Genomic DNA, 22500 nt, shown 5'->3' with positions numbered 1-22500 from the left:
TTAGTCATTGGGGCATGAATCCCTTAGAGTTCTTAGGGAACAGGAATGATGGTGGTCATCTTTAAAACATGTGGGGGTTACAGACTGGGACAAGGAGAGGTTGGAAATATGCCTGCCAGCTGATCTGCACACGCTCTGAGAACGCGCCCTGGAACACCGTCAGTGTTGAGCTGATTAAAGACCTTACTCACGTCGGCCTCAGAGAGTGAGATCGCCCAGTCCTCCGGTTCTCACGCACAGTATGGTGTTGTTATTGTTGAATACGCGCATAAAATGAGTTGAGTTGATCTGGAAGAGAGGCATCGTTGGACAGATCACTGCTGGGTCTTCCTTTGTACCCCATAATGGACTGTAGCCCCTGCCAGATGTGGTGGCTCTCAGAGCCTGTGTAATATGATTCCACCTTATCCCTATATTGTCCTCTGCAGAGGTCGTAGAGGGACTTCCTGTGTGTGTGTGTGTGTGTGTGTGTGTGTGTGTGTGTGTGTGTGTGTGTGTGTGTGTGTGTGTCTGTGTGTCTGTGTCTGTGTCTGTGTCTGTGTCTGTGTGTGTGTGTGTGTCTGTGTGTCTGTGTGTGTGTCTGTGTGATCTTGTTCTTTTATCCTCGTGGGGACCTGAAATCCCACAACCATGGTACAAGGACAATTCTCCCTGGTAGGGACATTTCCCACATCCCCATGAGGACAAAGGTTGTTTTAAGTTTAGGGTTAGGGTTACAATTAGGATTATGGGTTAAGGTTAGGGTTAGGGGTTAGGGAAAATATGGTTTCTAACATATAAAATATGGTTTTATATGTGTGTGTGTGTGACTGTGTGAGAGTGTGTGTGTGACTGTGTGTGTGTGTGTGTGACTGTGTGAGAGTGTGTGTGTGTGTGTGTTGGGGTGTTTCGGTTTGGGAACAGGATAGTGCTGTGTCTGTCTGTCTGTGTCTGGGCAGAGAGGATCAAATGGATTTGATTTCCTTAAGCTAGCTAGCTAGTTGCAGGTCAACATTTTGCACACTGTAAACATTAGGTATTCTACACACTGTAGAAGGATGAATCATTTTAACTCCATTTAGTTCCAATTTGCACATTGGCCCTGCAAATAGTACTGGGCTAACCTTTACAGTTGATACCGTAATACACGGACTAACTTTTGGAATGCTTATGCACCGTGTTTTCCTGTTCCCTCCCCTCTTAGTGCTGGAGTGGGCCGGACTGGCTGTTTCATCGTGATTGACGCCATGGTGGAGCGAATCAAACACGAGAAGACGGTTGACATCTACGGTCACGTGACCCTCATGAGGTAAAAATGGGCTGCTATGTTGAATCACTTTGGGGAAATCTCTCGTCCAAAAAGCACAGCATTCATGTTCATAACATTGAACCAATTACCACTGTAGGGATGTAGTAGTTATTTCAAATGTTCTATTATTTTGCGGATACTTTACAGAAAATGCTAACTGAAACCAAGACTGTGTGATTACCAGTGTTGCCAGTAAATTAACCCTGACTAAAACATTCAACTTTAGGTCCCAGCGGAACTACATGGTGCAGACGGAGGATCAGTATGCCTTTATTCACGACGCGCTGCTGGAAGCCGTCGCCTGTGGCAACACTGAGGTTCCGGCGCGGAACCTTTATACCTACATCCAGACACTGACCAAAATAGAACCGGCGGAGAACGTCACGGGCATGGAACTGGAGTTCAAGGTACGTTCTAAAGGTTCTAGGGTTCTGTGGTGCTGTTCAGGAACACTGAAAAGTTGTGTCTGTGTGATCCAGGGACCTAGCCAGCACTACTGTACCTCCTTGCCCGTTCAAATAAAATATTTAAATATTGATCATTTATTTGACCGAGACGTGCGACGACAGCAAGACTCCTCAATCTCAGATAAAGCTTCAGAGCGAGGGAAACAGCGCCCCTCTGCCTCAGTATGTGCAGACCATGTATCTGATGCTGTCTGGACCAAAAGAGTATAACATGTTGCCCCCCCCGTGGCACTCAGTGTTCGATTGACTTCCTGTGGTTTCCTCTCCGTCTCTCTCTATATTGATCTGTTGTTCTTTCTCACACGAGTCAAGCAACGGTCAGAGTGTGTCTGTGTGTGTCTGTGTGTGTGTGTATGTGTGTGTGTGTGTGTGTGTGTGTGTGTGTGTGTGTGTGTGTGTTTTGCTGACTCAGGATCAACTCTGGTTCACATGTGTGTTGAGACAGCCAGAGGGCTTGTGGTTTCCTCTCCCCCTTCTCCTCCTCTCCTCTCTTCCTCCTCTCCTCTCTTCTTCACATCCTCTCGTCTTCACCTCCTCTCTTCCTCATCCCCCTCTCTTCCTCCTCTCCTCTCTTCCTCCTCTCCTCTCTTCCTCCTCTCTTCCTCCTCCCCCTCTCTTCCTCCTCTCCTCTCCTCTCTTCCTCCTCCCCCTCTCTTCCTCCTCTCTTCTCTTCCTCCTCTCCTCTCTTCCTCCTCCCCTCTCTTCCTCCTCTCCTTTCTTCCTCCTCCCCTCTCTTCCTCCTCTCTTCTCTTCCTCCTCCCCTCTCTTCCTCCTCCCCTCTCTTCCTCCTCTCCTCTCTTCCTCCTCCCCCTCTCTTCCTCCTCTCCTCTCTTCCTCCTCTCTTCTCTTCCTCCTCCCCTCTCTTCCTCCTCTCCTTTCTTCCTCCTCCCCCTCTCTTCCTCCTCTCCTTTCTTCCTCCTCCCCCTCTCTTCCTCCTCTCTTCTCTTCCTCCTCTCCTCTCTTCCTCCTCCCCTCTCTTCCTCCTCTCCTCTCTTCCTCCTCCCCCTCTCTTCCTCCTCTCCTCTCTTCCTCCTCTCTTCTCTTCCTCCTCCCCTCTCTTCCTCTCCTTTCTTCCTCCTCCCCCTCTCTTCCTCCTCTCCTTTCTTCCTCCTCCCCCTCTCTTCCTCCTTTCCTTTCTTCCTCCTCCCCCTCTCTTCCTCCTTTCCTCTCTTCCTCCTCTCCTCTCTTCCTGTTAGTTAGACTCTGTGCAAACTGAACTGTATAGCGCTCATGCTCTGTTCTACTATGTCATGATATAATGCATTATGTCATGTGATATTTTCTTACGAATTGTTAAGCCTTGTTATAACATAACTTATCTATGTCATGACATATCATGTCCCACAGCATCTAGTCAATGCTAGGGTCAATCTTAAATATGAAGTCATGCTCTGTTCTGCTGTGTCATTCTATGTCTCATTATTACATGATGTGTAGCTATGTCACATTATAACACCCTATGTCACCCTCATCCCCTTCATAGCGCTTGACCACTTCCCTTCCTCCTCTCATGTCATATCTTGTTATGATACAATATGTAATGCTATGTCACATTATAACACCCCTATGTCATGCTACGTCACATTATAACAACCCTATGTCATCTCCCTCCCCCTCCATAGCGGTTGGCCAGTGCGAAGGCCCACACCTCCAGGTTTGTGAGTGCCAACCTGCCGTGTAACAAGTTCAAGAACCGTCTGGTGAACATCATGCCCTATGAGACCACCAGGGTCTGTCTGCAGCCAATCAGAGGAGTGGAGGGGTCAGACTACATCAACGGCAGCTTCATAGACGGATACAGGTGAGAGGGGAGGGGGGAGAGGGTAGGGTGGAGGGGGGAGAGGGGAGGGGGGTGCCTGTGTGTGTGTGTGTGTGTGTGTGTGTTTTTTACAGTAGCAAAGAGAACAATCAAAGACATACATTTCTTTGGAACAGCAAACATTTATTTACATTGATTTGAAATTGTCTATTGATTGGATGTGTCCATTGACTAAAACATTTTTATAGGACATATAAAAGAGGTTAGAACTAGTTATTGTAATACAGTGCTTCTCAAACCTCAAGTTGAATCAGCTGTGCCAGCTCTGGAATAGATCAAAGACACGGAACGGCTGGGGGTCCTGAGGAGAGGTTTGGAACGGCTGGGGGTCCTGAGGAGAGGTTTGGAATGGCTGGGGGTCCTGAGGAGAGGTTTGGAACGGCTGGGGGTCCTGAGGAGAGGTTTGGAATGGCTGGGGGTCCTGAGGAGAGGTTTGGAACGGCTGGGGGTCCTGAGGAGAGGTTTGGAACGGCTGGGGGTCCTGAGGAGAGGTTTGGAACGGCTGGGGGTCCTGAGGAGAGGTTTGGAACGGCTGGGGGTCCCTGAGGAGAGGTTTGGAACGGCTGGGGGTCCTGAGGAGAGGTTTGGAACGGCTGGGGGTCCTGAGGAGAGGTTTGGAACGGCTGGGGGTCCTGAGGAGAGGTTTGGAACGGCTGGGGGTCCTGAGGAGAGGTTTGGAACGGCTGGGGGTCCTGAGGAGAGGTTGGAGAACGGCTGGGGGTCCTGAGGAGAGGTTTGGAACGGCTGGGGGTCCTGAGGAGAGGTTTGGAACGGCTGGGGGTCCTGAGGAGAGGTTTGGAACGGCTGGGGGTCCTGAGGAGAGGTTTGGAACGGCTGGGGGTCCTGAGGAGAGGTTTGGAACGGCTGGGGGTCCTGAGGAGAGGTTTGGAACGGCTGGGGGTCCTGAGGAGAGGTTTGGAACGGCTGGGGGTCCCTGAGGAGAGGTTGGAGAACGGCTGGGGGTCCTGAGGAGAGGTTTGGAACGGCTGGGGGTCCCTGAGGAGAGGTTGGAGAACGGCTGGGGGTCCTGAGGAGAGGTTGGAGAACGGCTGGGGGTCCTGAGGAGAGGTTTGGAACGGCTGGGGGTCCCTGAGGAGAGGTTGGAGAACGGCTGGGGGTCCTGAGGAGAGGTTGGAGAACGGCTGGGGGTCCTGAGGAGAGGTTTGGAACGGCTGGGGGTCCTGAGGAGAGGTTTGGAACGGCTGGGGGTCCCTGAGGAGAGGTTTGGAACGGCTGGGGGTCCTGAGGAGAGGTTTGGAACGGCTGGGGGTCCTGAGGAGAGGTTTGGAACGGCTGGGGGTCCCTGAGGAGAGGTTTGGAACGGCTGGGGGTCCTGAGGAGAGGTTTGGAACGGCTGGGGGTCCTGAGGAGAGGTTGGAGAACGGCTGGGGGTCCTGAGGAGAGGTTGGAGAACGGCTGGGGGTCCTGAGGAGAGGTTTGGAACGGCTGGGGGTCCCTGAGGAGAGGTTTGGAACGGCTGGGGGTCCTGAGGAGAGGTTTGGAACGGCTGGGGGTCCTGAGGAGAGGTTTGGAACGTCTGGGGGTCCTGAGGAGAGGTTTGGAACGGCTGGGGGTCCTGAGGAGAGGTTTGGAACGGCTGGGGGTCCTGAGGAGAGGTTTGGAACGGCTGGGGGTCCTGAGGAGAGGTTTGGAACGGCTGGGGGTCCCTGAGGAGAGGTTTGGAACGGCTGGGGGTCCCTGAGGAGAGGTTGGAGAACGGCTGGGGGTCCCTGAGGAGAGGTTGGAGAACGGCTGGGGGTCCCTGAGGAGAGGTTGGAGAACGGCTGGGGGTCCTGAGGAGAGGTTTGGAACGGCTGGGGGTCCCTGAGGAGAGGTTTGGAACGGCTGGGGGTCCTGAGGAGAGGTTTGGAACGGCTGGGGGTCCTGAGGAGAGGTTTGGAACGGCTGGGGGTCCTGAGGAGAGGTTGGAGAACGGCTGGGGGTCCTGAGGAGAGGTTTGGAACGGCTGGGGGTCCTGAGGAGAGGTTTGGAACGGCTGGGGGTCCTGAGGAGAGGTTTGGAACGGCTGGGGGTCCTGAGGAGAGGTTTGGAACGGCTGGGGGTCCTGAGGAGAGGTTTGGAACGGCTGGGGGTCCTGAGGAGAGGTTTGGAACGGCTGGGGGTCCCTGAGGAGAGGTTGGAGAACGGCTGGGGGTCCTGAGGAGAGGTTTGGAACGGCTGGGGGTCCCTGAGGAGAGGTTGGAGAACGGCTGGGGGTCCTGAGGAGAGGTTGGAGAACGGCTGGGGGTCCTGAGGAGAGGTTTGGAACGGCTGGGGGTCCCTGAGGAGAGGTTGGAGAACGGCTGGGGGTCCTGAGGAGAGGTTGGAGAACGGCTGGGGGTCCTGAGGAGAGGTTTGGAACGGCTGGGGGTCCTGAGGAGAGGTTTGGAACGGCTGGGGGTCCTGAGGAGAGGTTTGGAACGGCTGGGGGTCCTGAGGAGAGGTTGGAGAACGGCTGGGGGTCCTGAGGAGAGGTTTGGGACGGCTGGGGGTCCTGAGGAGAGGTTGGAGAACGGCTGGGGGTCCTGAGGAGAGGTTTGGAACGTCTGGGGGTCCTGAGGAGAGGTTGGAGAACGTCTGGGGGTCCTGAGGAGAGGTTGGAGAACCCCTGTTGTAGTAGATCAACAATTTTATCAAAAAGTAAGATAAGAAACAGACAAAGCAAAACCAAAACCCAACATACAATATTAAAATAATATTAAAACGTGGCCTGGGGTGGAACACAATAGCACCGCCTGGAGTTCGCTAAAAGGAATTGGCACTTGGATTGGAACCGGTGCTATGGTCAGATGACATGGAAAAAGAGCTCTTTGGCCGGGTGTACACCAGGGTGTGTTTGGTGTTGAAAAACGGAAGCATATGCAGAAAAGTATCTCATACCTACGGTAAAATATGGGGGTGGATCTTTGGTGTTATGGGGCTATTTTGCTTCTATTTTCCTTCCAATGGTCTTGACGCCCTTGTTAAGGTCAACGGCATCATGAACGTTACCAACTACCAGGACATTTTAGCCAAAAACATGGTTGCATTTTACATTTACATTTTAGTCATTTAGCAGACGCTCTTATCCAGAGCGACTTTCTGCCTGGAGGCTGAAACTTGGCCGCAAATGGATCTTCCAGCAAGACAATAACTCCAAGCACACATCAAAATCCACAAATAAATTATTAATTGACCACAAAATCAACATTTTGCAATTCTCAGTCTCCAGACTTGAAACCCATTGAAAACCTGAATTAAAGGGTGCCGTTCATAAGTGCAGATTAAGGATATCAAGGATCTGGAAAGATTCTGTATGGAGGAATAGTCTAAAATCCCTCCCAATGTGTTCTCCAATCTCATAAAACATTTTAGAAAAAGGTTCAGTGTCGTTATCCTCGCAAGGAGATGCTGGGTGCTGCAGTATTGAAAACAGGAGTGCCAATAATTCTTCAAGGATGGCATCCTTTTAGGATGGCAGTTTGACTGAATGTATGGAGAGATAGATGGAGCAGTGGAATTCAATCCAGGATGGTTCAACATGTTTAAACCTTCAGCTACGAAGATCATAGCACTGACAGATCCATGACAAGGGAAAAGTCCAGAGTCCCTCTCCCAAACCAAGCTGTAATGGTATCAGGGTGGATTACTAGTGAGATCAGTGACAAAAGATCCCTATCAGAACCCAGACAGTGAGAACATCCAGAGTTTCTCTTCCAAATCAAGCTGTTGCCCCAGTGTTGCCCCTAGTGTTACCCCTAATGTTACCCCTAGTGTAGCCCCTAGTGTTGCCCCCAGTGTTACCCCAGTGTTACCCCTAGTGTTGCCCCTAGTGTTACCCCTAGTGTTGCCCCTAGTGTTGCCCCTAGTGTTGCCCCTAGTGTTGCCCCTAGTGTTACCCCTAGTGTTGCCCCCAGTGTTACCCCTAGTGTTACCCCTAGTGTTGCCCCTAGTGTTACCCCTAGTGTTGCCCCTAGTGTTACCCCTAGTGTTGCCCCTAGTGTTGCCCCTAGTGTTACCCCTAGTGTTGCCCCCAGTGTTACCCCTAGTGTTACCCCTAGTGTTACCCCTAGTGTTGCCCCTAGTGTTGCCCCTAGTGTTACCCCAGTGTTACCCCTAGTGTTACCCCCAGTGTTGCCCCTAGTGTTGCCCCTAGTGTTACCCCAGTGTTGCCCCTAGTGTTACCCCCAGTGTTACCCCTAGTGTTGCCCCTAGTGTTACCCCAGTGTTACCCCTAGTGTTACCCCCAGTGTTACCCCTAGTGTTGCCCCTAGTGTTGCCCCTAGTGTTGCCCCTAGTGTTACCCCTAGTGTTGCCCCTAGTGTTACCCCTAGTGTTGCCCCTAGTGTTGCCCCTAGTGTTGCCCCTAGTGTGACCCCTAGTGTTGCCCCTAGTGTTGCCCCTAGTGTTGCCCCTAGTGTTGCCCCTAGTGTTACCCCTAGTGTTGCCCCTAGTGTTGCCCCTAGTGTTACCCCTAGTGTTGCCCCTAGTGTTACCCCTAGTGTTGCCCCTAGTGTTACCCCTAGTGTTGCCCCTAGTGTTGCCCCTAGTGTTACCCCTAGTGTAGCCCCTAGTGTTACCCCTAGTGTTACCCCTAGGGTTGCCCCTAGTGTTGCCCCTAGTGTTACCCCTAGTGTTGCCCCAGTGTTACCCCTAGTGTTACCCCTAGTGTTACCCCTAGTGTTGCCCCTAGTGTTGCCCCTAGTGTTGCCCCTAGTGTTACCCCTAGTGTTGCCCCTAGTGTTACCCCTAGTGTTGCCCCTAGTGTTACCCCTAGTGTTGCCCCTAGTGTTACCCCTAGTGTTACCCCTAGTGTTGCCCCTAGTGTTGCCCCTAGTGTAGCCCCTAGTGTTGCCCCTAGTGTTACCCCTAGTGTTGCCCCTAGTGTTACCCCTAGTGTTGCCCATAGTGTTACCCCTAGTGTTGCCCCTAGTGTTGCCCCTAGTGTTGCCCCTAGTGTTGCCCCAGTGTTACCCCTAGTGTTACCCCTAGTGTTACCCCTAGTGTTGCCCTAGTGTTGCCCCTAGTGTTGCCCCTAGTGTTACCCCTAGTGTTACCCCTAGTGTTGCCCCTAGTGTTGCCCCTAGTGTTGCCCTAGTGTTGCCCCTAGTGTTGCCCCTAGTGTTGCCCCTAGTGTTACCCCTAGTGTTGCCCCTAGTGTTGCCCCTAGTGTTGCCCCTAGTGTGACCCCTAGTGTTGCCCCTAGTGTCGCCCCTAGTGTTACCCCTAGTGTCGCCCCTAGTGTTGCCCCTAGTGTTACCCCTAGTGTTGCCCCTAGTGTTGCCCCTAGTGTTACCCCTAGTGTTGCCCCAGTGTTACCCCTAGTGTTACCCCTAGTGTTACCCCTAGTGTTGCCCTAGTGTTGCCCCTAGTGTTGCCCCTAGTGTTACCCCTAGTGTTGCCCCTAGTGTTGCCCCTAGTGTTGCCCTAGTGTTGGCGTGGGGGGAGTGAGAGAGAAGGAGAGTGGGGAGGGGTAGAAAGTAGATCCATCTAATTGAGTGTACCATCCAGCTAGTATAGCAAGTGATATGGAGGCTGCATTCAGCTGTTCGTCGTCGGGGTGCGTCTGACAGTGTGTTTACACGAGGAAGCGGCATCGCACGGTGAAACATCGGAAGCCATTCACTTTCAATGGAAGGACAGCGAGAGAAGCGGATTGGGCGGGGGGGAGCGTTAAGAGATGTGAGCATGGGCAAGGGAGCTGAACAGGGCGGGACTAAAGTTGTGGGGAAGCTGAACTTTATTAAAATCCTCCGTGACCAATCAAAGCTCACCACAGCTTCCATCCCCTACTGGATTGGCTGACGGCGGCTGTTGATACGTAGCACTAGCTACCTAGCTTGCTTGCTAGCACCCACATGAGGGCAAGCCTGGCGTGGCTTGGCCAGTGCTGCTTGTATAGTGTAAACGTCTTAGCCCAGCTGAGCCTTAGCCCAGTCACAAACCACTTAACACAAGACAATAACGATGACCTCGAATATTCATCACTGTTGGGGGCGGGGTTGTCAACCAAACAGCACTCAGCGTTTAGTATGTATCAAGCTTGATCACGGAGACGGCGCACTAAATTGCACCCTATTCCCTATGAAGTGCACTACTTTTGACCAGGGTCCTATAGGGAACAGAGAGACCCCTATTCCCTATGAAGTGCACTACTTTTGACCAGGGTCCTATAGGGAACAGAGAGACCCCTATTCCCTATGAAGTGCACTACTTTTGACCAGGGTCCTATAGGGAACAGAGAGACCCCTATTCCCTATGAAGTGCACTACTTTTGACCAGGGTCCTATAGGGAACAGAGAGACCCCTATTCCCTATGAAGTGCACTACTTTTGACCAGGGTCCTATAGGGAACAGAGAGACCCCTATTCCCTATGAAGTGCACTACTTTTGAGCAGGGCCCTATAGGGAACAGGGAGCTATTTGGAACGGGGCCATAGAATGAGGTCTAGCAGGTTCTAGTGCTTCAGTGTTGTTAGACACGTTTTACTTTTTAACCATGACTTTGACACAGTAAAGGAACTGAAAGAAATGGCGCCGTTTTCCACAGTGGTGTGGGTAAAGCAATACACGCCTCTACAACGGATAGACTGAAGGCTGGAATACACTGAAACGTGACCAGAGAATTGGTAGGAACGAGTGTAAAGAGACATGTTCCCCTCAGAATCAGACACCAGACAGATTTGTATTCTAATTTACGGCCAGCATGTTGGATCACAGTAAAATAGTCCAATGTCAGCAGACTCTGTCATTATTTGCAACAGCACTGATAATAAGGTGTCCCACACTTTGAGGCTATGCACAAATTAAAGGAGTGTGGCTTTTAAAAACAGGAAGAGCATTGATATATAACAAATGATGATGTGTGCTCATTGTGGCTCTGGTCTTACCGTGCTGGTCCAATGTTCATGCGGAGAGTCACTGGATCGACCTGCCTCTGTTGCTGTCTTCCCGCTGTTGGAAACAACCTTCCGTCTGACAGTGTCCTGAGGTACAGGTGATTACGTCGTCGCACCGTGGCAGGAGGCGGGCCAGGTGCGTTCTAGGCTCCACTACATTACAGACATTTTCATTGCATCAAAAACCATGTCACGTCATTGACTGAGCAGTCTGGCATCAGATTGCTATAGCAGATGATGTGGTTTAGCTGATATGTTAAACACCTATCCAGGTGTTGTGAGATATGGCAGGTGTCTAATGTAGTCATCCTGGAACGCACCCTATCCAGGTGTTGTGAGATCTGGCAGGTGTCTAATGTAGTCATCCTGGAACGCACCCTATCCAGGTGTTGTGAGATCTGGCAGGTGTCTAATGTAGTCATCCTGGAACGCACCCTTTCCAGGTGTTGTGAGATCTGGAAGGTGTCTGTAATGTAGTCATCCTGGAACGCACCCTTTCCAGGTGTTGTGAGATCTGGAAGGTGTCTAATGTAGTCATCCTGGAACGCACCCTATCCAGGTGTTGTGAGATCTGGAAGGTGTCTGTAATGTAATCATCCTCTAACATTATTCAAACAAATTCAAACAAACATTTATTTTTTTATTTTTTAGTTTATATACATATTTTTTGGGGACATATAAAAAAAGGGTAGATACTGTTTTTGAAATAGATGTACATTTATATCCATTTTTTAACAACAAGGGGAGTAAGCATCATGCATACAGATTACAATCAAAAGACCCTCCCACCCCAACAAGCAAAATAATACCCAACATACAATATTAAAATAATATTAAAATAAAACCCAACATTCCCTGTTAGTCCGTTGACAATGTTTATATTTTTTTATTTAAGAACAAATTCTTATTTACAATGACTACCTGGAGTCCTATACATACAGGTGATAAACTAAAATTTAAATACAATGATTACAAAGGCATGAAAAATATCCCTTTCACACACAGACCAAATTCCCACTAATTTACCATACCAGCTTTTTGGTATATCTGAAAGGGATAGGGCATAGAAAAACATAGAGAAATAACAGCCACTTAAAGACCTAGTCATGATTCCTGCGTTTTCACAGACCCTGTAACAAAAAAAATACAGCTATGAGTCTGTGTGAATGGTTCTCTGCTTTTTTGCAGGTAAATTCATGAACACTTCCATTGTTTAAAACCTCCCTAATTTGAACTGCAACCAGCCCCCATGGTTTAACAACACCCCCCCCCCCCCCCCCCCCCCCAATTCACCAGTTACCCACTGATATGTATAAAAGTGTCTACCCGCAAACAAGTGGTTACTAAGAGGCTGTATGAAAGGGGGTCATATGAACATTGCCTTTAGATTTTTGTTTTACAGGTAACACACCACATCTTCTGTCTGAAATGGCTATAAAGAAACATTCAGTCAGACGATTTCTATATCTCTTCTGTGGATATTGTATCTGAGATTCTTTCCCCTTGATGAGCTGGTCTGGTAGGATCCACAACGATCAAGGACAGCAGCGAGATCAGAAAGATCCATATTAAAATCCACAGAGTGAAATAACTCAGAGTCCATCTCCCAAACCACGTGGCGCACATCGCCCCCAGCGTCGCCCCCAGTCTCCCGGCCTTCCCGTAGCTGCTACTGCTGCGTCTCAGGGCAGCAGACAGAGCCACCCCTGCAGCTGCCGCCGGACCAAACAGAGCCCCCAGGGTCCCCCAGTCCCCCAGGATTGACTGGGACTTCAAGGCTGCTAATATCCCGGTGCCTATGCCTGCCGCCGCCTTCAGTTTGACCGCTCCCTTACCGAACTGAACCGACACCCCAGCTGCCAACGCAGCTACAAAGGGAGACACAACAATAAAGATGACTTTCACAGCCATTTCTACAGTGTATTTGTACACAGTGAGGATGTCAGTCAGTCCTCCAATGGCTGTTTCCAAGAGGAATCCCACACCTCCGCATATAGCAGAGGTCCCCATCAGGACCACTGTTACCACGGCAGCCACCTCCGTAGCGTCCGGCTCGGTCTCCCCGGCCTTCCTGATTGCCATAGACGCAGCAAGGCACAGTATTCCTCCTACTACCATGGGCAGAAACAACATCAGGAACATTCCTATCAAGAGGGTCTGGAACATGACGAGCCCCTTCTCTGCCTCTGATTCTCCCCTATTAATGTCTTCTGGTGGAGGTCCCAGGCCACCTAGTTCTGCTGCCATTGTGGAGGATAGCAGGTAGCCTCCAGGTACTCCAGAGATGAAGCCCAGCACTGCTGCTCCTACAGCTTTCCAGATATCTATATGGAGAGGGGGAGGGAGAGAGGGGTGTAGAGAGAGAGAGAGAGAGAGAGAGAGGGAGGGGGGGAAGGGAGGGGTGGAGAGGGAAAGAGAGAGAGAGAGAGAGAGAGAGAGAGAGACAGAGACAGAGACAGAGAGAGAGAGAGGGAGAAAGAGACAGAGAGAGAGAGAGAGAGAGACAGAGAGAGAGAGACAGAGACAGAGACAGAGAGAGAGAGAGAGAGAGAGAGAGAGAGAGAGAGAGAGAGAGAGAGAGAGAGAAGAGAGAGAGAGAGAGAGAGACAGAGAGAGAGAGAGAGAGAGGGAGAAAGAGAGAGGGAGAGAGAGAGAGGGAGAGAGAGAGAGAGACAGAGAGAGAGAGACAGAGAGAGAGAGACAGAGACAGAGAGAGAGAGAGAGACAGAGAGAGAGAGAGAGAGAGAGAGAGGGAGGGAGAGAAGGAATCAGGGGTTGGGGAAAGAGGGGTAGAGAGCAGACCTGGGTTCAAATACTATTTCAAATATCTCAGTTACTTTTACATACATTTGAAGTATGTATTCAGATATCTTATTTGAAAAGAAATGTAGTTAAATACTTATTCAAGTAGTATAAATACACTTGGAATGTATTAGAAAAATGCAATTACACTGGCTCAAATGCTCTCCCATGCATTTAAACACAGGTATTTGAAATACGTATTTGTAAATCCTCTTAAATACAATTTGGTTGACTATTTGGTTTTTACAAATAACCATTCAAATACTTGTTTTGGGCTGTGTATTTGAAAATACTCAAGAACACAGAAAAATTTATTTTAAATACCAGATACTCTAATACACATGTATTAACCAGGTCTGGTGGAGAGGGAGGAATGAGGGAGGGGGTGGGGGAGGGAGAGAGAGAGGGTGGGGGTGGGGGAGGGTTAGAGGAGGAGAAAATTGATAAATGTTTATTAAGAAGCCAGTCAACATGAGTTTAACATACAACTAGCATGCCACGTTCCTAACAAATAACCAAGGTCTCTGATAGGACAGCCTGAGAGATGGTAGTAAAGAACACTTTTACTACAATAAACTGAAAGGTAATGATACATCTAGCTATCTGGTCTGGCATCAGTGTCAGGGCTCCTTTTAATGTTACAGCTAGCTGTCTGGTCTGGCATCAGTGTCAGGGCTCCTTTTAATGTTACAGCTAGCTGTCTGGTCTGGCATCAATGTCAGGGCTCCTTTTAATGTTACAGCTAGCTGTCTGGTCGTGCATCAGTGTCAGGGCTCCTTTTAATGTTACAGCTAGCTATCTGGTCTGGCATCAGTGTCAGGGCTCCTTTTAATGTTACAGCTAGCTGTCTGGTCTGGCATCAGTGTCAGGGCTCCTTTTAATGTTACAGCTAGCTATCTGGTCTGGCATCAGTGTCAGGGCTCCTTTTAATGTTACAGCTAGCTATCTTGTCTGGCATCAACGTCAGGGCTCGTTTTAATGTTACAGCTAGCTATGTTGTCTGGCATCAGCGTCAGGGCTCCTTTTAATGTTACCTCTAGCTATGTTGTCTGGCATCAGTGTCAGGGCTCCTTTTAATGATACAGCTAGCTATCTCCTCTGGCATCAGTGTCAGGGCTCCTTTTAATGATACAGCTAGCTATCTCGTCTGGCATCAGCGTCAGGGCTCCTTTTAATGATACAGCTAGCTATCTGGTCTGGCATCAGTGTCAGGGCTCCTTTTAATGATACAGCTAGCTATCTTCTCTGGCATCAGCGTCAGGGCTCCTTTTAATGATACAGCTAGCTATCTCCTCTGGCATCAGCGTCAGGGCTCCTTTTAATGATACAGCTAGCTATCTCCTCTGGCATCAGCGTCAGGGCTCCTTTTAATGATACAGCTAGCTATCTCCTCTGGCATCAGCGTCAGGGCTCCTTTTAATGATACAGCTAGCTATCTCCTCTGGCATCAGCGTCAGGGCTCCTTTTAATGATACAGCTAGATATCTCCTCTGGCATCATTGTCAGGGCTCCTTTTAATGATACAGCCAGCTATCTTCTCTGGCATCAGCGTCAGGGCTCCTTTTAATGATACAGCTAGCTATCTCCTCTGGCATCAGCGTCAGGGCTCCTTTTAATGATACAGCTAGCTATCTCCTCTGGCATCAGCGTCAGGGCTCCTTTTAATGATACAGCTAGCTATCTTCTCTGGCATCAGCGTCAGGGCTCCTTTTAATGATACAGCTAGCTATCTCCTCTGGCATCAGCGTCAGGGCTCCTTTTAATGATACAGCTAGCTATCTCCTCTGGCATCAGCGTAATGATACAGCTAGCTATCTCCTCTGGCATCAGCGTCAGGGCTCCTTTTAATGATACAGCTAGCTATCTCCTCTGGCATCAGCGTAATGATACAGCTAGCTATCTCCTCTGGCATCAGCGTAATGATACAGCTAGCTATCTCCTCTGGCATCAGCGTCAGGGCTCCTTTTAATGATACAGCTAGCTATCTCCTCTGGCATCAGCGTCAGGGCTCCTTTTAATGATACAGCTAGCTATCTCCTCTGGCATCAGCGTCAGGGCTCCTTTTAATGATACAGCTAGCTATCTCCTCTGGCATCAGCGTCAGGGCTCCTTTTAATGATACAGCTAGCTATCTCCTCTGGCATCAGCGTCAGGGCTCCTTTTAATGATACAGCTAGCTATCTCCTCTGGCATCAGCGTCAGGGCTCCTTTTAATGATACAGCTAGCTATCTCCTCTGGCATCAGCGTCAGGGCTCCTTTTAATGATACAGCTAGCTATCTACTCTGGCATCAGCGTAATGATACAGCTAGCTATCTCCTCTGGCATCAGCGTCAGGGCTCCTTTTAATGATACAGCTAGCTATCTCCTCTGGCATCAGCGTCAATGTTCCTAAACTCAGTCAGTCAGACACAGATCAAGAAACACGGTCTAATGAGAATAACCTCTAATATTACAGGTATTGTCTTATCACCACCGGCTGTTGGCAACCAGTGTTGGACTCAACACATTTAGCTTTATCCATAACTTTGACACAGTTAATGAACTGAAAGAGAGAGAGACATGCTTCTCACAGAATCAGACCAGACAGGTTTTATTGTAACGTCAAGTCGGCAAATCTTGTCATTGACTCTGTCATTATTTGCTACAACACTGATAACACCTGGGGCCATTATTAATGGTGGCCCACTCTCTGAGGCCTGTGTGCAACAGATTAAGGAGTGTGGCTTTAAACAGAAAGAGCGTTGGTATATAACAAATGACGATGATGTGTTTATTGTGGCTCTAGTCTTACCCTGACTGTCCAACGTTGACATCGTTGATACGGAGAGTCACTGGATCAACCTGCCTCTGGTGCGCTCTTCCTGTTATTGAAATGTACTTCTCTGTCTGACACTAACAAACAGTGACCGAGGTCCAAGTGACTGTATCATCACCCTGGGACAGAAATCCAACCAGTAGAAGTGGGGAGGGCGTGGCCTCAGTAGAAGGGTGTCTGTGTGGGTGTGGGTGTGTGTGTGTGTGTGTGTGATGATTGTAAAGTATGTCTTTGTGTGTGTCTCTATACAGGCAGCAGAGGGCTTATATAGCCACCCAGGGCCCGCTGGCTGAGACTACTGAGGACTACTGGAGAATGTTGTGGGAACACAACTCTACCATAGTGGTCATGTTGACTAAACTAAGGGAGATGGGACGGGTAAGAACACACACACACACACACGCTGCATGCACCCACACCTACCATTCATACACACACACACACACCCTATGTTAACCCTCATTGTGTGTCCCTCTATAGGAGAAGTGCCATTAGTACTGGCCAGCAGAACACACACACACCAGTGTTCATTTTGGCAGCTATTTTAGATGTAGTTTTAGTCTTAAAATACCTTTTTTAGTTTTAGTCACATTTTTTTTGTCATCTCATCCTTCGTTGGTTTTAGTTATTATCAGTCGACTGAAACTCTGGACAACTTTAGTCTAGTTTTAGTTATTATCAGTCCACTGAAACTCTGGACAACTTTAGTCTAGTTTTAGTTATTATCAGTCGACTGAAACTCTGGACAACTTTAGTCTAGTTTTAGTTATTATCAGTCCACTAAAACTCTGGACAACTTTAGTCTAGTTTTAGTTATTATCAGTCCGCTGAAACTCTGGACAACTTTAGTCTAGTTTTAGTTATTATCAGTCCACTGAAACTCTGGACAACTTTAGTCTAGTTTTAGTCAGTCATTTTAGTCACATGATAGTCATTGTTTTCTATTTAATAATGAATATTTAGGCTTCCTCTAACGTCCATCATGTCCCATTCAGATAGCCTTGTCCAGCTAGGACTACTGTCCCCTCCTATTCATATAGCCTTGTCCAGCTAGGACTACTGTCCCCTCCTATACCTTAGCTGGCAACATCAATATTCAGGTAGATTGTAACCAATGCCAGCCGTAATTAATCATACAGTGCATTCAGAAAGTATTCAGACCCCTTCCCTTTTTCTACATTTTGTTACATTACAACCTTATTCTAAAATGGATTTAAAAAATAAATAATTATCTCATCAATCTATACACATTAAATATTAAAAATAAAAAACATTAATATTACATTTAAATAAGTATTCAGACCCTTTACTCAGTACTTTGTTGAAGCACTTTTGACAGTGATTACAGCCTTGAGTCTTCTTGGGTATGACGCTACAAGCTTGGCACACCTGTATTTGGGGAGTTTCTCCCATTCTACTCTGCAGATCCTCTCAAGCTCTGTCAGGTTGGATGGGGAGAGTCGCTGCACAGCTATTTTCAGGTCTCTCCAGAGATGTTTGATCTGGTTCAAGTCTGGGCTCTGGCTGGGCCACTCAAGGACATTCAGAGACTTGTCCCAAAGCCACTCCTGCGTTGTCTTGGCTGTGTGCTTAGGGTCGTTGTCCTGTTGGAAGGTGAACCTTCGCCCCAGTCTGAGGTCCTGAGCGCTCTGGAGCAGGTTTTCATCAAGGATCTCTCTCTTTGCTCAGTTAATCTTTCCCTCGATCCTGACAAGTCTCCCAGTCCCTGCCGCTGAAAAACATCCCCACAGCATGATGCTGCCACCACCATGCTTCACTGTAGGGATGGTGCCAGGTTTCTTCCAGACGTGATGCTTGGCATTCAGGCCAAAGAGTTCAATCTTGGTTTCATCAGACCAGAGAATCTTGTTTCTCATGGTCTGAGAGTCCTTTAGGTGCCTTTTGGCAAACTCCAAGTGGGCTGTCATGTGCTTTTTACTGAGGAGTGGCTTCCGTCTGGCCACTCTACTATAAAGGCTTGATTGGTGGAGTGCTGCAGAGATGGTTGTCCTTCTGGAAGGTTCTCCCATCTCCACAGACAAACTCTGGAGCTCTGTCAGAGTGACCATCAGGTTCTTGGTCATCTCCCTGACCAAGACCCTTCTCCCCCGATTGTTCAGTTTGGCCGGGCGGCCAGCTCTAGGAAGAGTCTTGGTGGTTCCAAACTTCTTCCATTTAAGAATGATGGAGGCCACTGTGTTCTTGGGGACCTTCAATGCTGCAGAAATGTTTTGGTACCCTTCCCCAGATCTGTGCCTCGACACAATCCTGTCTCAGAGCTCTACGGACAATTCCTTCGACCTCATGGCTTGGTTTGTTTTTAGTTGTCCTGGTTTCACATCAGTTCAAAAGATTGAAGAGTGACTGAAGAGTGACTGAAGAGACCGCCTGGAAGCTGTGTGGGAGAGCCGGTCAGATCAGCTCAATCAGATCAAATCAAATTGTATTTGTCACATACACGTGTTTAGCAGATGTTATTGCGGGTGTAGCAAAATGCTTGTGTTTCTAGCTCCGACAGTGCAGTAATATCTAACAAGTCATATCTAACAATTTCACAACATATACCCAATACACACAAACTAGTAAGGAATGGAATTTAAGAAAATATACATATATGGACAAGCAATGACAGAGCGGCATGGACTAAGATACAGTAGAAATATTATAGAATAGAATGCAGTATATACATATGAGATGAGTAGTGCAAGATATGTAAACATTATTAAAGTGACTAGTGTTCCATTTCTTAAAGTGGCCAGTGATTTCAATAGGCAGCAGCAGCCTCTAATGTGCTAGTGATGGCTATTTAACAGTCTGATGGCCTTGAGATAGAAGCTGTTTATCATTCTCTCGGTCCCAGCGTTGATGCACCTGTACTGACCTCGCCTTCTGGATGATAGCGGGGTGAACAGGCAGTGGCTCGGGTGGTTGTTGTCCTTGATGATCTTTTTGGCCTTCCTGTGACATCGGGTGCTGTAGGTGTCTTGGAGAGCGGGTAGTTTGCCCCCGGTAATGCGTTCGGCAGACCGCACCACACTCTGGAGAGCCCTGCGGTTGCGGGCGGTGCAGTTGCCGTACCAGGCGGTGATACAGTCCGACAGGATGCTCTCAATTGTGCATCTGTAAAAGTTTGTGAGGGTTTTAGGTGCCAAGACAAATTTCTTCAGCCTCCTGAGGTTGAAGAGGCTATGTTGCTCCTTCTTCATCACGTGGGTGGACCACACAACTGAAAGATGTTAATTCTGCCAATGAGATTACATGAAATATTCTTCATGCATGTTTAGGATGGAAAGGAGCTTCATGTCAAATGAAATGTTCGTTAGTCTAACGTGGAATTCTCGTCTCGTCACATTTTCATAGACTGAAATGAAAAGTAATTTTGTTACAATTATGTTTTTTTCCAGGGCATCTCGTCTTGTTATCATCATAGTTTTAGTCCGGAAAAATAAGTCGTTGCCGAGTATTTCTCGTCATAGTTATTGTTCACTAAATTTACACTGACACACACACAGCTTTGTTTTTGTGAAATTTCAGGACTTTTTGGAGTGTAAAAATGTTTGACCGTTAAAAATCCTATTTTCCCTAACCCCTAAAACTAAACCTAACCCTAACCTTAATCCCAAAACCCTAAACCTAACCCTTAAACTTAAAAACAGCATTTGAACAAATTCAGGACCTGAACAAAGTCCTGCCTTTTCAACACAGTTCTTGTTTTCCTACCTTGTCAGGACATTAAGGTGAAATGTGAGGACATTGGGGTCCTGATAATGTAGGGAAACAAATACACACACACACACACACACACACACACACACACACAATGTTAACCCTCATTGTGTCTCCCCCTACAGGAGAAGTGCCATCAGTACTGGCCAGCAGAGCGCTCAGCCAGGTACCAGTACTTTGTAGTGGACCCCATGGCCGAGTACAACATGCCCCAGTACATCCTACGAGAGTTCAAAGTCACCGATGCCAGAGTGAGTGGGGGAGGGACTGTGTGTGATTAGTTATTTCTCACAATTGATTTTGCTGTGTGTTTGGTGTGTGTGTGTGTGTGTGTGTGTGTGTGTGTGTGTGTGTGTATAAGACTGTGTGTTTTAATCAACCTACTGTCTTGTGTTCTGATTGGTTGATCCTTTTTTTCCAGGACGGCCAGTCTCGGACGGTCCGTCAGTTCCAGTTCACTGATTGGCCGGAGCAAGGAGTGCCAAAGTCAGGGGAGGGGTTCATTGATTTCATTGGCCAGGTGCACAAAACTAAAGAGCAGTTTGGCCAGGACGGACCAATCACGGTGCACTGTAGGTAAGGTACCGCCTCCCTCAGCGCCTCATTAGTCTGACCTGATGTCATCTAACTCCAGATATGTATTTTTTTGTTATTCAGTATACAGGTACAAACATTGAACAAGCAGATTTTAAAAAAGCACATGTTCAATAAAAACATAAGTATTACACGGAGATAGACACAGAACCTGTTTAATGTGGCACTATTCACAGAGAAATGCATGAAGCACGGCAGCCATTTTGTGATCTAATCTGTGGTGTTGTCTGTGTGGTCCGTCAGTGCTGGTGTGGGCAGGACAGGGGTCTTCGTCACTCTAAGTATCGTTCTGGAGAGGATGAGATATGAAGGAGTAGTGGACATCTTCCAGACTGTCAAGATGCTGCGAACACAGAGACCTGCTACCGTTCAAACTGAGGTGAGATATTCAACTCTCAGTAATAGGTGTGTTGTTGTTGTTCTGTTTGTGGTGAGATATTCAACTCTCAGTAATACTAAGGTCAACTATTGTCTTAGGTTTGGTGTGTGTGTCTGGAGAACGATAACTACTGCTTCTAATAGTAGCGTCTGTACCGTTGGACCACATCTACAAGGATTGACCAGGCTACTACTGCTAATACTACTACTACTACTACTACTGCTACTACTACTACTACTACTACTACTACTACTACTACTACTACTTCTACTACTGCTAATACTACTACTACTGCTGCTACTACTACTACTACTACTACTACTACTACTACTACTACTACTACTACTACTACTACTACTACTACTACTACTACCACTACCTCTGCTACTACTACTCGCAACACTACTACTACTACTACTACTACTACTACTACTACTGCTACTACTGCTGCTACTACTAGTACTACTACTACTACTACTACTACTACTACTACTACTACTACTACTACTACTATTACTACTGCTACTACTGCTGCTACTACTATTACTACTATTACTACTACTACTACTACTACTACTACTACTTCTGCTGCTACTACTGCTACTACTACTACTACTACTACTACTACTACTACTGCTACTACTACTTATGCTACTACTACTACTACTACTACTACTGCTACTGCTACTACTACTACTACTACTACTACTACTACTACTACTACTACTACTGCTACTACTACTTATGCTACTACTACTACTACTACTACTACTGCTACTACTACTACTACTACTACTACTACTACTAATACTGCTACTGCTACTACTACTGCTACTACTACTACTGCTACTGCTACTACTACTACTACTACTACTACTAATACTACTACTGCTACCACAAATGATGCTACGACTGCTACTAGTACTACTGCTGCTACAGTGTTGTTGTTGTTGATGATTATAATTGGTGTGTTGTTGTTGTTCTGTTTGTTTCAGGACCAGTACCAGTTCTGTTACCGGGCCGGTCTGGAGTATCTGGGTAGCTTCGACCACTATGCAACATAATCCCTCCTCTGGCCACGTCCCAAACAACACCCTAACTCCCTGTGTATCACACATAACCTACATACACACTGAAATGTTCCCTTGTCTAAGGTGAAACATCTGTGCTAAAAGCTGTTTGTGTCTTTGACAGGTCATGAAGAAGTCTCATATTGCCAGACAGAAACTGCTGCGTCTGGGCATTTTCAAAGAGGTGGAGGTCGTCATTGATACATCAGATGGTACAGTGTGCACCCATAAACAGCTGTGTGTGTGTGTGTGTCTGACACAATATCACGACCCATCTCAATCATGAGATGTTGCCAATATGAAAGGATAACCAGTAAATAGATCATTGCGTCACTGGAGAGGAGCCGTATGTTAGTCTACCTGTGCTCACAGTCTGTTTTGGTCTACCCCTCCCAGGTGCGGACGCGTTGCCCAATGGTCTGGACGTGACGTTCGAGGTGACAGAGATGAAGAGGCTGACGGGCAGTTACAACACCATGGTCGGCAACAACGAGGGCAGCATGGTGAGAGAATACGCACACAGACACACCACTCTCTCACACACACACACATACTTACAAGAGCGCTATAGCAAAGCATCATAAAATGTTGTTCATTGAAACCCCTGTCACAATGACCCAGGGATGACGTTCAAATCAAATCAAATCAAATTGTATTGGC

General features: G+C 47.9%; 1 protein-coding gene across 1 annotated transcript in view; it reads left to right on the top strand.

The window, feature by feature from the left end:
* LOC311121997 (receptor-type tyrosine-protein phosphatase S-like) overlaps positions 1-21834 on the top strand; it is a gene marked incomplete at both ends in the record, with an annotated part of 37958 nt that extends 16124 nt beyond the window's left edge. The window contains 8 exons of the mRNA XM_084196427.1: positions 1184-1288; positions 1515-1695; positions 3378-3556; positions 16323-16449; positions 19923-20048; positions 20219-20373; positions 20635-20770; positions 21766-21834. Of these exons, the coding sequence (XP_084052553.1) occupies positions 1184-1288; positions 1515-1695; positions 3378-3556; positions 16323-16449; positions 19923-20048; positions 20219-20373; positions 20635-20770; positions 21766-21834 (1078 nt within the window). The remainder of the gene's footprint in view (positions 1-1183; positions 1289-1514; positions 1696-3377; positions 3557-16322; positions 16450-19922; positions 20049-20218; positions 20374-20634; positions 20771-21765) is intronic.
* Between the last annotated feature and the right edge of the window lie 666 nt (positions 21835-22500).

This window comes from Coregonus lavaretus (assembly GCF_964263955.1).
Source record: "Coregonus lavaretus genome assembly, contig: HAP1_SCAFFOLD_5575, whole genome shotgun sequence".
Taxonomy (NCBI): domain Eukaryota; kingdom Metazoa; phylum Chordata; class Actinopteri; order Salmoniformes; family Salmonidae; genus Coregonus; species Coregonus lavaretus.
Note: the sequence above shows the minus strand (reverse complement) of the source record. Positions and strands in the feature narration are given on the sequence as shown.